Consider the following 14,526-nt stretch of genomic DNA (forward strand, 5'->3'; position numbering starts at 1 on the left):
CCTTTTTTGATATTCCACGCATCTTACAATGTAAATTCCACGTCATTGTGGCTATTAAGATTTTAACAGCAGGGTACCAAATTAAAACCTAAATTAAACATTAGTTATGATTTTAAAAATAAATAAAGTTTAGGAATTAAAACAGAAAAAAAATAATATTTTAGGTACTAGAAGTGTAGTTTACCCTATAAAAATGCAAGTTATTTTCAACACTGAAAATAGCATTCTGGATAACAGACATCCTACTACAAGTCATCAAAATCAACATCTGAATTTTCAATATAGAAAATCGAAACATAATATCAAGTCAAGTTGTGACATTAACTAAATCGGAATCAAGATTTCAATCTTTCCAATAATATGTTTTTAACAGCATGTAAGGTGTTTAAATAAGAAAAGCCCCGTTTTTTTCTAAGAGTTCAGATGAGTTGAATGAGAGATGCAACGGTTAAAAGAATGCACAATTGGAATTCGACAGTTTAATCAAACATCTGCATCACTTCCACCAACATGTGTTTCATGGCTAACCCAATAGTGGCTTCCATCGGGACCAGACACCTTAAACCTGCTCAATACCATGATGCCGAAAATATTTGTTAAGAACTACATTACCCGGATCAGGTGTAATTCGTGTTTACTATTTTATCATATAAGTTTTCATGTATTCGGAAGTTCTCCCTATGTTTTAGATTACTTTACTCACCGTTCAAGCACGGATTTTCCTTCCTTGTACTTCTGGCCCTTCTCATGGGCAAACTCCTGAAAGAAACTAACCTTGTAACTAATGGGAACGGGCGATGATGCATTAAACTGTTGAACTTCGAATACGTAACAGTAAAACAACGTAAAGCTTACATATTTCCACCCCACAATTGATCCACACCCAATGCAGAAGATGTCCACTACTGTGTGCAACCCTGTCATCATCATTCTATCTTCCTTCTCCCCAGCAGAAACATTCACCCTATGAAATAATGAAAATCTTATCTACTTTTTTATTAAAGAAAACTTTATCTATGAAAACGAAAATTGCGAATAACATCAAATCTCATTTCTCAAAAGATGATGTGAGTTGGATTTCAGCGAAATCCATCCTTGACTACCGTAGTCTACTCTTAAGCAGACACCTGCAATCCCTGTCTTGTATTCAAGAGGCTAAATTACAAACATAAGAGGACTATTGGCAATTGAAGGCTATTATATTGCAATAAGTGAACTAAACAAACTGTTAGAATCGAAAATGAATTCGAGAAGACTTTTTCTTATGCATTACACATGACATTATGAGCGCACCAAAGTTCGGCAAACCCCAGATTAATTGTATCCTAATTGAAATTTTGTACGTATGGGTGAGAGATAGAGACGTAGAGAGAGAAAAGTTGAAGGAAAGTCTTTTTCCGATGAAGTCTAGACGGCGTTCATAGATAATCTAAGCAGGAGAGTGTCACGACGAGAGTTAAAGGAACTGTTTTTATTCCAGGGTCCTGTAGAAAGAGTGTTCATTCCAAAAGAAACAAGAAATCCGAAATACAAATTCTCCACATTCGCCTTTGTGCAGTTTGGTAATGAGGCAGGTCTGAAAAGGGCAATAGAAAACTTAAATGGTTCATTGATAGATGGAAGGAGAATTACAGTTGGAGCTGCAAGATACAAGGAAGCTCTTTCAAGGCCAGTGGGGAAGAACAGTTCCTTGATGATGGTTTCAAAGCAGAATACAGAAGATACATCAAAGTCCAAAGAGAAAGATGATATTAATAGGAGTTTAAGGGATGATAGAACCTATAAGGATGCTTTCCTGTCGAACAGAATGAAGAGCAATGTATCGGATTATAGGGAGATGTCAAATGAAGGTTTTCACAGGGGAAAAGGAAAGAAAAAATTTGGGAAATGCATATTCCCTCTGAGAGCTCAAGTAGGGTTAAGAGGTCATTAACGGGGATCATTAAAAATTCTTTCTAGTCATAGTTCAGAAGGCTCCAATAAATGAAGGCTATGATGTCCAGATTGCCAGATAGGGTTATGTTTGGAATTCATGTGCAGTAACTTTTAAATCGACTAAGTGATGATGGAGGCTTGGTTGAAGAAAAAAGATGAATTAGATTTCTTGTTTGACCGGTTGGCACCTTTGTTGAATGAAGATGGGATTCCAATGGCTTTCTGTCTGGTAGAGTTATTTGGGGTCCCTCTTTTATGCTGGCAGAACTCATTTCAGGAAAGGTTAGCAGGGAGATGGGGGCCGGTGGAAGACATCCATGATGCTACAAAAAAACCAGGGAGGACCTCTCGACGGTGAGGGTTCTGATTAGGGTGGCGAGCCCTTATGATGTCCCGGAGGTGATTACTCTTGGATCTTATGGAAGGTCTTTTAAAGTAAGTATCAAGCTGGGATCGATGCTTGAAAATTCAACATTCTTTCCTAGTAAATTGCCGATTGGTGATTCCGATGGAAGACAAATTGGAGAGAAGTTGTCCGAAGAGGAAGAAGACAGGGGGTTGTCAGACAGTGAGGAAAGTTCTGATCGATCAGCAGAGGATTGCAGACCAAAGGTAGACACGTGGTTTGACCAAGGAGCTTCTACGGGTTTGGTTGAAGTTGGTGGGGAAAATCACTTTCCAATGCTTAACAAAGATGGTAAAGGCATTAAAAGAGGGGTGTCAGAATTTTAGAATTTTGGGAGAAACAAAATGGGGGAGTAACGGGTTGGGTTGCAGAATTTCAAATTTTTCGGCTGATGGGTCTCAAGCCGAATCAGCAGAAAATGGGCAGTCTGTTTCTACAGTACTAAAGATAGTTCCTTCTGGGCCAGTAATTAAGCTAAATAAGTTTAGGAAAATGGATCAGAATCAAATTCTGGTTGAATCAACCAACAAAGAAGAAGAAGATAATGGTGGAATTTCAAATACATGTTCGATAGATCGCAGTGGAGACGTGCATCCAACAGCAGAATTAATGTTGATTGGGTCTACTGCAGATTCTGAAGAGAGGAATTCTAGGGGAAGATCGTTTTATTGGTATAAATCTACATTATCTACAAACAGTGAACCGATGGAGAGGAGAAGAATTTGCAGTTACAAAAGGGTGTATAAAAGGTCCAGGGAGAGAAAACACTGGTTCGGGAATGATCAAATTGTAATTTCTGAAAAATAGGGAGGTTTAGACAGGCAGAAGGAGAAGGATATGGCCTTATGTTCAGTTCATCCAGTTAATGCAGTAGCAGAATTAAATAAGGAAGGTTGTTTCGAGTCTACTATGGAGAGACAAATACCTGACAGAAGTTTGGATAAAAGGATTGAAGGGTGGCTTTCAGAAGGAGATAATTATGGTTTCAAATCTAAGACATTCAACAGAAGAGCTAAAAGATTATTACCAAGGGATGCATTAGATCAAGTTAGCACTACAACAGTTTCTTCTTCAGCTTTTTCGGTTCTCTTGGAGGAAGCATTAGCTACTTAGGAAATTAGTAAGCTATTGGGGGTTTCTTTTAAGGAAGGGAAGACAGCCTTTTTGGAAAAAAATTATAAACTTGGAGAAAGATTTGAGGTTGGTTAATTGAGGTTTTCTTCTTTGGGGGTATTCTGATTTTTGATTAATTAATGATGAAAACAAAATTAGGCATTATTACATGAAATGTTAGGGGATTGGGAAGAAAGGAAAAACAGAGAGCTGTTCAAAATTTGGTTTTAAAGAGCCACCCTCTAATACTTTTGCTGCAAGAAACCAAATTAGAGAAGGAACAGAGATATTTTCTAAGGAGTGGGTTGAATAATCTTCAAGGGTTTGTAGAATCTCCAGCAGTTGGTTCCTCTGGAGGTTTATTGGGCAGTTGGGATGAGAATTCGTTTGAATTGAAAGACCATGTTATAAACAGAAGATTTATTGCCATTTTTGGGAAAATTTGAAACAAACCAACTTAGGTGCGATTTCATTTAATATTTATGGGCCTGCAGTTGAGGATGAGAAAACAATTTTTTTTTTGAAGAGCTAGCTGATTTCCTTAATGGACAGAGTATCCCTCTTTGTGTGGGAGGTAATTTTAATGTGTACTCGTCAGAAGAAGAGAAGGTTGGGAGAGCTCAAAATAGAAATTCTATGGGGATTTTCAATCATTTTAATCAACAGACAGGATTAATTGATTTACCTCTGAATGGGAGAAGGTTCACATGGTGCAACAATCAGGATATCCCTACCTTTGTTAGATTGGACAGGTTCTTAGTTGATGTTCATTTCCTGGAAGCTTTTCCTGAAATTGTTCAAACTTTACTACCTAGGTCTGTGTCAGATCATAATGCTATGTTTCTTCAGAATGGTGGAGTGAGTTGGGGTAAAAAAACTTTCAGACTTTTTAATTATTTGATGGATGAGGATTGTTTTGAGAAACTAGTCAATTCTACTGTTCAAGACTGTAAGAGAAAACAAAACAGAGTTGGAATTCTGATTATCCTGAAAACAACGAAACTGGCAATAAAAAAATGGGCTGGGAATAGAGATCAATTTCCAGCTGCAGAGATTGCTGAATTAGAGAGGAAAATTTCCACCAGCTGCAAGATTTAAGTGGAAGAGAAAAATGAGCAGAATTGACTTCTTTGAGATCATAATTATGGAGACTTTATAAAATTGAGGAACAAATTTGGTTTCAAAAATCGAGATCGAAATGGGTGGAAAAAAGGGATCGCAATACAAGATTTTTTTCATACATGTGCTTCAGTTAGGAAGAAGAGGAATTTCATGAATGCTTTGAATGTTAAAGGTGAGATTATCCAAGATCCTGCTATAATCAAAGCTAGTGTCGGGGACCATTTTTTCGAAATTTTTAACACCCGGTCTACCTTGGAAGTTGAAGATATGAAGCTGAAATTTTCCAGAATTTCACTGGAGCAAAGTCTTCTTTTAGAAAAAGAATTTTTGGAGGAGGAAATTTGGGAGACTTTAAATTCGTGTGACAGCAACAAAGCTCTCGGGCTGGATGGTTTAAATATGGGCTTTTTAAAAAGATTTTGGTCTTTCCTCAAGGTAGACATTCTGAAGTTCTTCCACAATTTTTATCTGGGGAAAGAATGGGAACATGGTATTAATCACACTTTCATTACTCTAATTCCAAAGGGGCCCAACATTGGTGGTTTAGATGATTATAGACCTATCAGCTTAGTTGGAGGGTTATATAAGATCCTTTCAAAGTGTCTTTCAAGGAGATTAAGAAACTGCATTAGTGATATAATCAGTTCTACACAGTTTGCTTTCATCCTAGGAAGTCAAATATTGAATTGTTCTCTTATAGCTAATGAGGGGATAGGTTTTTGGAGGAAAAAAGAACTTAAGGGATGTGTGTTTAAGGTGGATTTCAGGAAGGCTTATGATACAGTCGATTGACCTATACTATTTAAAGTTATGGAGAAGATGGGCTTCAGTTTCAAATGGTGCAGTTGGATTCGACAATGTGTTACAACAGCTTCGGTTTCAGTTTTGGTCAATGGGGTTCCTTCTGAGGAATTCCCAATGGCAAAGGGTCTCCGTCAGGGTTGTTCTCTTTCTCCATTGCTTTTCAATTTAGTTGGGAAACTCCTAAACTTACTGCTTCTAAAGGTAGTTTCTAAGGGACTGTTTTCTGGACTGCAGATTGGTAGGAATGAGGGTTCTGTTGATTTCCCTCATTTGCAATTCGCATATGATCTCATCATTTTTTGTGATGCTTCGAAGATGCAGATTTTAAATGTCAAGAGGGTTCTAAGAGTTTTTGAAGTCATGTCTAGACTTCAACTGAACCTAAAGAAAATAAGGTTATTTGGTGTCAATACGACTCAAGAGGAGGTTGAGGAGTGGGCGAGGACTATTGGTTGCTCAGTTGGGTGTTTTCCTTCTGATTACCTAGGGCTCCCTCTTGGTGCAAAAAGGAATTCTTCATCCCTTTAGGATCCGATTGTTTAAAATTTCTATAATAAACTTGCTGGTTGGAAGGCTGCCACACTTTCATTGGCACGGAGATTAGAATTGGTTAAATCGGTTCTTTGCTCACTTCCAACTTATTATTTGTCTCTTTTTAAAATTCCCTCCTCGATTAATTCTAAACTTAATTCCATTATGTCTAAGTTCCTATGGGGAGGGGGAATGGAGAAAAATAAGATTCATTGGGTTAATTGGTCCACTGTGTGTAAACCTAAGAATGAGGGAGGTTTGGGAGTGTTGAATCTTATCAATATGAACAGAGCCCTTCTTGGGAAATGATCTTGTAGGTTTGCTAATTATAGGAATGATATTTGGAGGATGATGATATGCTCTAAATACAATCTTGAGTCCTCATTATTTTTTAATAGCAAGGTTCCAGCTCATGCTTCTTGGATCTGGAAATCAGTGGTCAATAATCATTTTAAAGAAGACTCATTTGGCTCCAAGTTTCGTGGTACGTGCAGAATTCAAGTTGGTAATGATGAGTTAATTCGTTTTTGGCAAGACCACTGGGCGATGGACTACCCGCTTAAGGTTACTTTCCCTATACTGTTTTCCATTTCTTCTAACAAGACTGGCAAATTAATTGAGTTTGGTGAGTTTAGTTTAATGGGATGGATTTGGAACATTCAGCTGAGGAGGAATTTGGTAGATTGGGAATTTGAACAATGGGCGAATTTGATGTCAACCATCTCTGATTATAACCTGTTTGAAGTGTCAAATGATGAACTGATCTGGAAAGGTAATGGGGCTAGTGTCTACTCTATTAGTTTATGTGTGAAGGTGTGTTCCGAGGAGGCTCATTTTGGAAGAACATTTTGTGGAAAGGATTGGTGCCTCCAAGAGTTGAGTCCTTTATGTGGCAGGTGGTTCTTCAGAAGCTTCCAGTGAAGCAGAATTGGTTAAAAGAGGGGTTATGGGTATTGAGAATGTTTTATTCCCTCTTTGTAAATTGGTGGATGAATCTTCTTCTCATTTATTCTTCTCTTGTGCTGTTGTGTGGTCACTTTGGAACAAATTCATGAAGTTTTGGAGTCTATGTTTGTTTTTTCATGACAATGCTCAGTGCTTTCACCTAGCTTGGGAAGAATTTAATTTTAATTCTGTTATTTGGACTTTTATTCCTGGAGTTGTTATTTGGACTATTTGGAAAGTTAAGAATGCCATTGTCTTCGAAGGTGGAAAGTTAGACTACACTGACTTATTTTTCTTAGCAAGATTTAGGCTTGCTTCTTAGTTAAGTTTAAAGATTCTTCTATTCCTAAGGACTCTCTTATCAGTGACCCCTCCCTAGGGGATTTTTGTTTCCCCACAACAAATCGATTACGCTCCCTTGGTCCCCTCATCCTAAGGGCTTTGTCAAATTGAATGTGGATGTAGAAACCAATGGTGATTGGAAAATAAGTGGAATTGCTGGTATTCTAACAGATGATGCAGGATTGATTTCAGGTTCTTTCAAGGAGGCTTCTGTATTGGGTCCTCCTATTTTGATAGAGCTAAAGGCTGATCAGAAGGGATTATCTTTTTTTGATTCCTTGCGAGGATGTATTAAGGGTCGGTTGATTGTTGAAACTGATTGTAAAGTGGCAGTGCAATGGGTTAAGAATGGTGTAATTTGTCCTTAAATGTATGTCATAATTGTCAAGGACATAGCTGATAGGCTTAAAGACAGGGTGTAATTAGATGAGTTGCTAAGACAGTCAAAATATAGAGGCAGATGGGTTGGCTAAGGGCTGGAATAGGCCAAGTACAGTGTGGTGCTTAGGGGTATTTAATTTTGGGTTTTTGGGTTGCTTGTGAGGGGGTTTATCTTGATGTTTAAATCTTATGTATACTTTTATTATTAATGAAGTATAAGGCACTCTTTTCCTCCTTCCGCTGATTAAGGAAATCATTTTGAGTTCCATTAATCATGAAGAGAGTTTTTAATGAGGCCTTCAATTCTTATAAAAAAAAATTGTATCCTAATTGAAGTAAACAGCAGCTTATGTTTAAGAGTTGTCAGTCCTGTTCAGTGTCACTGTAGATAGATTTGGTATTAATACATAATGATCGGGTGCCTAAAATCGAGAAAACTTACACCTTACTGAAGAGATATGCTTTCCCATGCCTGCTCTGGAAGGACTGAATAGAAAAATGAGGCAAAACACAGTTAGAATCTAAGCTTCTAAGAGAACCCAGAACCGTATTTTTTTTTTTTTTACACTATGAAAATTGTTAAAAACAATGTGAAAGAAAAAATTGAAAAACTGGATAACAACGAACTGCACCAAAATACAAATGAAAAATACAATTGCTTAATTGTCATTTTAAAACCAAAGGTAAATCAATCAGAAGTTTAGCAGTTAAAGCAGTCTCGATCGTATTTTTCATCCACTAAACCACTCTTAAGTCTTAAATCAAGTATATGCATTTTAACATCCAAGTGATTGACTTAACTGCATAGTCCACCATCTTCGTTAAAGTAGCAATGGTATTGGTTTCAGACTCGACTATTAGTACAAAGTGCCAATTATCACAGAAAGGAATATCCAAACTCTAAGCATCATGCTAATATACTTGGAAACTCTGCATCTTTAGGAGGATATTGCCCTCGACCAGGGATGAACAATGAGAAAGGACTCATACAGATGATCCAACTACTTCCAGATTGAGATTTGCTTTTAATTTGTGTTAACCTGGCTTCAAGACTATTATTGAAAATCATATCCCAACATAAAAGATTTCAATTCATTCCCAGTACCAGGTTTTATCTCCTAAACAAGTCCTTTAAAATACAATATACATACACAAAAACATATAATATATATGCATGTGTGTATGTTTAACATCATAATTGTCCTAAAGTAGAATAATCTGCCATCATCAGAAAGTGGTGGCCCTTCCAAAAGACACCCAACTAACCATCTATGCTTAAAAAGAGACAACAACAGCAAATTAATAGAACTATTGAACTTCCAAATACAAAGCAAATGATTCCAAAAATGCCAATATAGATTATGCAAATTCCTAATTTTTCGATCTAATCAATCATGCGGTCTCATCAACTACAAAGTTCGTCTGAAAAGAAATATTGAATTAAATACTACACCTAGTAATAAACCCTATGAAATTATAAATTGATTGAACATTAGAAATATTGAACCAAATACTACACCTCGTAATAAACCCTATGAAATTATAAATTGATTGAACATTAGATATACCCAAATCATAGTAAAAAAACACCCAGATGAAGATTTAGCAAAAAAACAGAGAAGGATCGAAGGATTCAAATTGTGATAAATAAAAGAACAACCTTGGAAACAATGTCATCAACAAGTGCAAGATTTATTTTGCAGTGCTTGCAGCTATAAACTTTCCCTTCAAGATTCACCACAAATAACCTCCCCATCTATACACCACCCACCAGATCTTCCCAAAACTAAGAAACAAAAAAGGAGAACCTATTTTTGGAGATCAAAGGGGGGAAAAAGATAAAATCCTGAATATCGAGATGTGATTTTAATTACACAAAAATAAACAAAAAGGTTGATGGTTGATTAAAATGCTAGTTTAGAATTGAAGAAAATCAAGGGGTTGCAAAATTGTTTTTTTAAGGTAAAAGAAAGAATATTTTAACACGGGAAAAGAAAAGAAGGAAAAACTGCGGGAATGTTTAATTGTCTAGGGTAAAGTACACAACAGTCACTGACGTGTACTGAAACTACCATTTTAGTCATTAGGTTTTAAAATTTATAATATGAACACTGCGCTGTCGGTCATTTATAAGAATGCTTAATATTAAAATTAGTGCCCAAATTATACCATTTTTCACGAATAGGTGTCTAAACTATTTTTTTATTCATCCAGATGCCTAACATTATAAACGTTACTACTTTAGGTGTCTCTTCATAACGACCATTAAAAATATCCATTAAATAACACAAAAGTCACAATCTGGTAATTTATTTTAGAAAAACTTAAAATCACTTTATTTTTGAAAAAGTCCTAATTTTTCTAAAATATAAAAACCCCAAACTCCTTAAATCTCTTATTCTCGCCCATTTTACTTCAACCGTCGATCATCTCGGGCCACCTATCCATCGACAACTAGCCACTCATACGTCGCTGACCATCCACTGACCGGTCATAAACCTTGCCAAAATAAGTGCCCAAATTATACCGCTTTTCATGATAGGTGCCTAAACTATTTTTTGACTCATCCAAGTGTCTAACATTACAAACGTTACCATTTTAAGTGTCTCATCCATAACTGTCATTAAAAATGCCCATTAAGTAACCCGAGTCATAATATGGTGATTTCATAAATTTATTTTAAAAAACTTAAAATTATTTTATTTTTGGAAAATTCATAGTTTTTCTAAAATATAAAAAAATCCAAACTTCCTAAATCTTTTATTCTCGCCCTTTTTACTTCAACCGTCGATCATCTCGGGCCACCTATCTGTCGATGACTGGCCACTCATATGTCGCTGACCATCCACTGATCGGACATAAATCTTGCTATCATCTCAAAACCCAAAATTTTCAAATCCCTAAACTTTAATCTCTAATCTCTAAAATCTAAAATACCTAATCCCTTAAATCACTTTGGTCGATCGTGGTAATTGATCGTTTATCCAGTTGTGGCAGCCGACCCCTTGGCCATTTGGTAAGTCGTTTAGTCAGCCATTTGAACATGGAAATTGAAATCACGAGCATTGCAACGGAGGGGTGGGGAGGGGTGGGGAGGGGTCGGGAGAGGGGAGAGGAGATCCAGGCGGGTTGGGTTTTTTTAATAATATTTTTTATTATTTAAGAAAAATAAAAATTTCAAAATTTTAAGATTGTGATATGTGTTACTTAACGGGATTTTATAATGGTCATTACGGTCGAGACACTTAAAGTTGTAACGTTTGTAACATTATACATCTGGATAAGTAAAAAAATAGTTTATGCACCTATTTGTGAAAAGCGATAAAGTTTGGTACTTATTTTAGTATTAATTCTTATAAGAACGTTAATTGACACATTGAATTAATATATAATATATCATTTTGTCTCTTAATTATAATTATAATTTTATTATAAATTTAATATTTTTTAAAAATAATTTTTAATAAATAAAAATATATTTTTAACAATATATGAAAATCTATAATTTATCTTTTAAATTATAAAATTATTCTTTAAAATTATAAGTTTGAAATTAATTTTATAAATTATAATGTTTAATTAAAACCTTTCCTAACTTATACTTTCACAAATTCTTTTAGCCTAAAATAAAATTGAACGATTTATATTTTATATCTTTTGTGGTCATAAATAAGCTTGTTATTATCTTCTTTAAAATTTTATGAAATATATAACGATTTTAAAGTATATGTTCTAATTATTTCTATAACTATCTATATATATATATATATATATATATCAAATTAATTTTCATAGTTTAAATAATTAAAATATCTTACTAATGTATAAAACAAACAAAAAGTTTCTTTTTTTTTAAAATTCTAAAACATTTTAATTTATTTTTTAAAATTCTATAACATTTCAATTTTTTTCGGCTTTCTACATCAAACATGTTGAAGCTTGTTCCATTTTTTACGTTGGTTTTAAATTTTTTCCTCGGATTAAGCCTCTAAACTACCATGCATTTATAAAATGTTAGTAACCTCTATTTACTGACATTTTTTAAAATATGTTTCATTATAATTCATTTTTTAAAAGATATATTTTATTATTTAGTGTTTGATTAGTGAAAAATAAATTAAAATTCTACAACGTTCAACGAGCACAAATGAATACTACTAACGATAAACACCATTAAATTTAATTTATAAAATTTAAATTCTAAAGGACTAAAAGTATAATTATAAATTAGTTAAAAAAATTAAATTATTTAAAATAAAGAGTAAATTATATCAGTGACCAGCTAACTATTGTCCCATTTCATTTTGACCACCATTTTTGAAATTTTATCAATCAGGTCACTCAACTATTTAAATACATTCAATTAAGTCACTTGTCGTTAATATTTAACAGAGAAATTGATGTGTTAGTTAAAAACATTTTAGTATAATTACAAACTTGGCCACTGTTACTTATATATTATATCAATTTGGTCCTAATTTAATTTATTAAAATTAAATATTATATAAAATATTAGTTTTTATAAAAGTATTTTGAGAATAAAGTATTGATTAAATTATAAAAAATTAAAGAATTGAGTTTTTGATAAAATTTACAAAAGAATTGCAGTAAAAATTCAAGTTGAAAAAAAATATAAGGTAAATTAGCTATTCAGTCACCTAATTATTCGTGTGGTTTCATTTTAGCCACCAAACTATTTGTCCCCCCCAAAATCATCACTAACATTACATTTTGGTTTCATTTTGATCATAATCGTAAAAAATTAACGGTGATGTTAACATATCATCATAAGGTAATGCCACATCATCATTGAAAAATAAAAAAATGTCAATTCAATAGTTCTGATAATTTTTTAATAATAGATGACCAAAATGAAATTAATACCTAACATTAGTGAAGATTTGAAAAATAAATAATTAGATAACCTAACATAACCAAAGTGATATTTATGTGATTAAATACATAGCTAGTCTTTTTTTTTTTAGTTGAGAAACTTTCTCTACCTGTGATAAGAATAAACTTTTAAAAATTATATTAATTTTGAGTAAGGACAAGATGATATATGTCCTAAGATAACCCCAACCATTTGATAGCATCCCAAAATCCAAAAAATTAAATGATTTATAATGATAACTTTTTTTATTATTGTATACTTCTTTTCTTTGTTATTTTCATAATTCCTTGTTTTGTGATGGTATAATTTCTAATAATTTTATAAAGTACATAATGGACATATTGCATCAAAGTAAATATAAAATATGTTGTTGAACCAATATTTAAATGCTAAAAGATATAGTGCTTGAATTGATAATGGCGAAGAAAGGGTTGATGGCTAAATAATACTCCATGTATGTATCGTTATTATATATGATAGAATAAAATCAATTCTTTTTTATTTTAATTTATTAAAATTAGGATCAAAATGATAAAATATATAAGTAACAATGACCAAATGTGTAATTATACAAAATATTTTAACTGCCAGATGAGCTTCTCCATTAAATATTAATGGCAAGTGGCTTAATTGAATGCATTTAAATAGTTGAGTAATTTGATTGATAAAATTTCAAAAATGGTGGTCAAAATGAAAAGGGGAAATAGTTAAGTGTCAATGTATAGTTTACCCTTTATTTTAAATAATTTACCTTTAATTTTTTAAATAATTTATAATTATATGTTGAGCCTTTTAGAATTTTAAATTTTTATAAATTAAATTAACGATATTCATCGTTAGTGGTGCTCGTCGAGCTCTTAGAGGTGGAAGAATCATCAAAAAATAAATGATCCACTTAATTTATTTTCACGGTCAACATTTTAATACCATTTCAATACAAATATTAATTATTAAGACATGTTTAGTAGTAATTTTAATAATATAATATTATATTTTAGTTTTATAATAATATATCTAATTATATTATAATAATATATGATATTAATCTTTATTTTCATAATATATAGTAATAATTAATAAAATTAATTTTATTTATTATTTTAAAAATAATATTATTCAATACTTAAAATATATTTATTATTATTTTTAAAATATATATTTTTATTTTAATAGTATTGTTTTTAATATTATGATAATATTTTAAGTTGAAAAAATTAAAATATTAATGTTATACTTTTTTCTAATAAATATTATTATTTATTATATTATATATTTATAATAAATAAATTTTTAAAATTGTATAATCATTAAAAAGTAATTTAAATAATATCATCTAAATACCATAAAACGATTTTTAGAAATTATTTTGAAAAAAAATATAATGAAAATATTTTTTAAAATTTGTTTTTCTGTAAAACAAACAAAACCTTAATATTTAACACCAAGAGTACTTACAAGTTTACGACCAAGTAAATAAGAAAGTAATTCATGACACAAATAAATAAAAAATAATGCTACAATAGGTGGAATGCATAAAGGAAATGATCACTACTTTTTTCCTCTTGCATTAACGAGACCTAGTTGAATATTTCAAGAAATATACGCACAAAATTTTAAAAGGTGTATGGGAAAGAACATTTACTTTGCAAGCGTTTGTTGGTAAGGGATGCTACGAAAATATCAAGAACATACCACAAGAAATGTCACAACAAATACACAATTTTAATTATTCATAGTCAGTTTGTTTTACAGAAAATAAATTTATAAAATAAATTCCATAAAATGAATTACATTTTATGGAAATCATATTCAAAAAATCATTTTAGGGTATTTGAATGTTGTTATATAATTCATTTTTCACTGGTTGGTAATTTAAAAAAAAATTCTTTATTATAAATATCAAATGCGATCTATACTATTACTTATTAACAAAATCATAATAATATTTATAAAATATTAAAATAATTTATTTAATATCATTTATGTCAATATTATTATTAAAATATTATATATACAATTTTATGGAAAAATATTAAGATTATTATATTTTATC

General features: G+C 32.1%; 1 protein-coding gene across 2 annotated transcripts; it reads right to left on the reverse strand.

Annotated features, from left to right (window-relative positions):
- Positions 1 to 325: 325 nt before the first annotated feature.
- Positions 326 to 9,553, reverse strand: LOC120205709 (protein yippee-like). 2 transcript variants are annotated; one of them, XM_039205547.1, is made up of 5 exons: positions 9,237 to 9,553; positions 8,022 to 8,065; positions 856 to 964; positions 704 to 759; positions 326 to 565 (listed from the first exon to the last, which is right to left on the reverse strand). In XM_039205547.1, exons 1-5 carry the CDS (start codon positions 9,333 to 9,335, stop codon positions 484 to 486), a joined length of 390 nt encoding a protein of 129 aa, XP_039061478.1. In that variant the 5' UTR covers positions 9,336 to 9,553; the 3' UTR covers positions 326 to 483. The 2 variants fall into 2 exon arrangements, with proteins under 2 accessions (XP_039061478.1, XP_039061482.1); XM_039205551.1 differs by having other exon boundaries at positions 9,240 to 9,548.
- Positions 9,554 to 14,526: the final 4,973 nt, after the last annotated feature.

The sequence above is a fragment of the Hibiscus syriacus genome, unplaced genomic scaffold, assembly GCF_006381635.1.
Source record: "Hibiscus syriacus cultivar Baekdansim isolate YM2019G1 unplaced genomic scaffold, ASM638163v2 tig00000452_pilon, whole genome shotgun sequence".
NCBI lineage: Eukaryota > Viridiplantae > Streptophyta > Magnoliopsida > Malvales > Malvaceae > Hibiscus > Hibiscus syriacus.

Coding starts and splice junctions, on each gene's coding strand:
- LOC120205709 (XM_039205547.1), bottom strand. CDS start 9,335: ATGGGGAGGTTATTTGTGGTGAATCTTGAAGGGAAAGTTTATAGCTGC. Junction 965..8,021: donor GCATATCTCTTCAGTAAGGT/GTAAGTTTTCTC, acceptor ATTATTTCATAG/GGTGAATGTTTCTGCTGGGG. Junction 566..703: donor GGAAAATCCGTGCTTGAACG/GTGAGTAAAGTA, acceptor GGTATTGAGCAG/GTTTAAGGTGTCTGGTCCCG.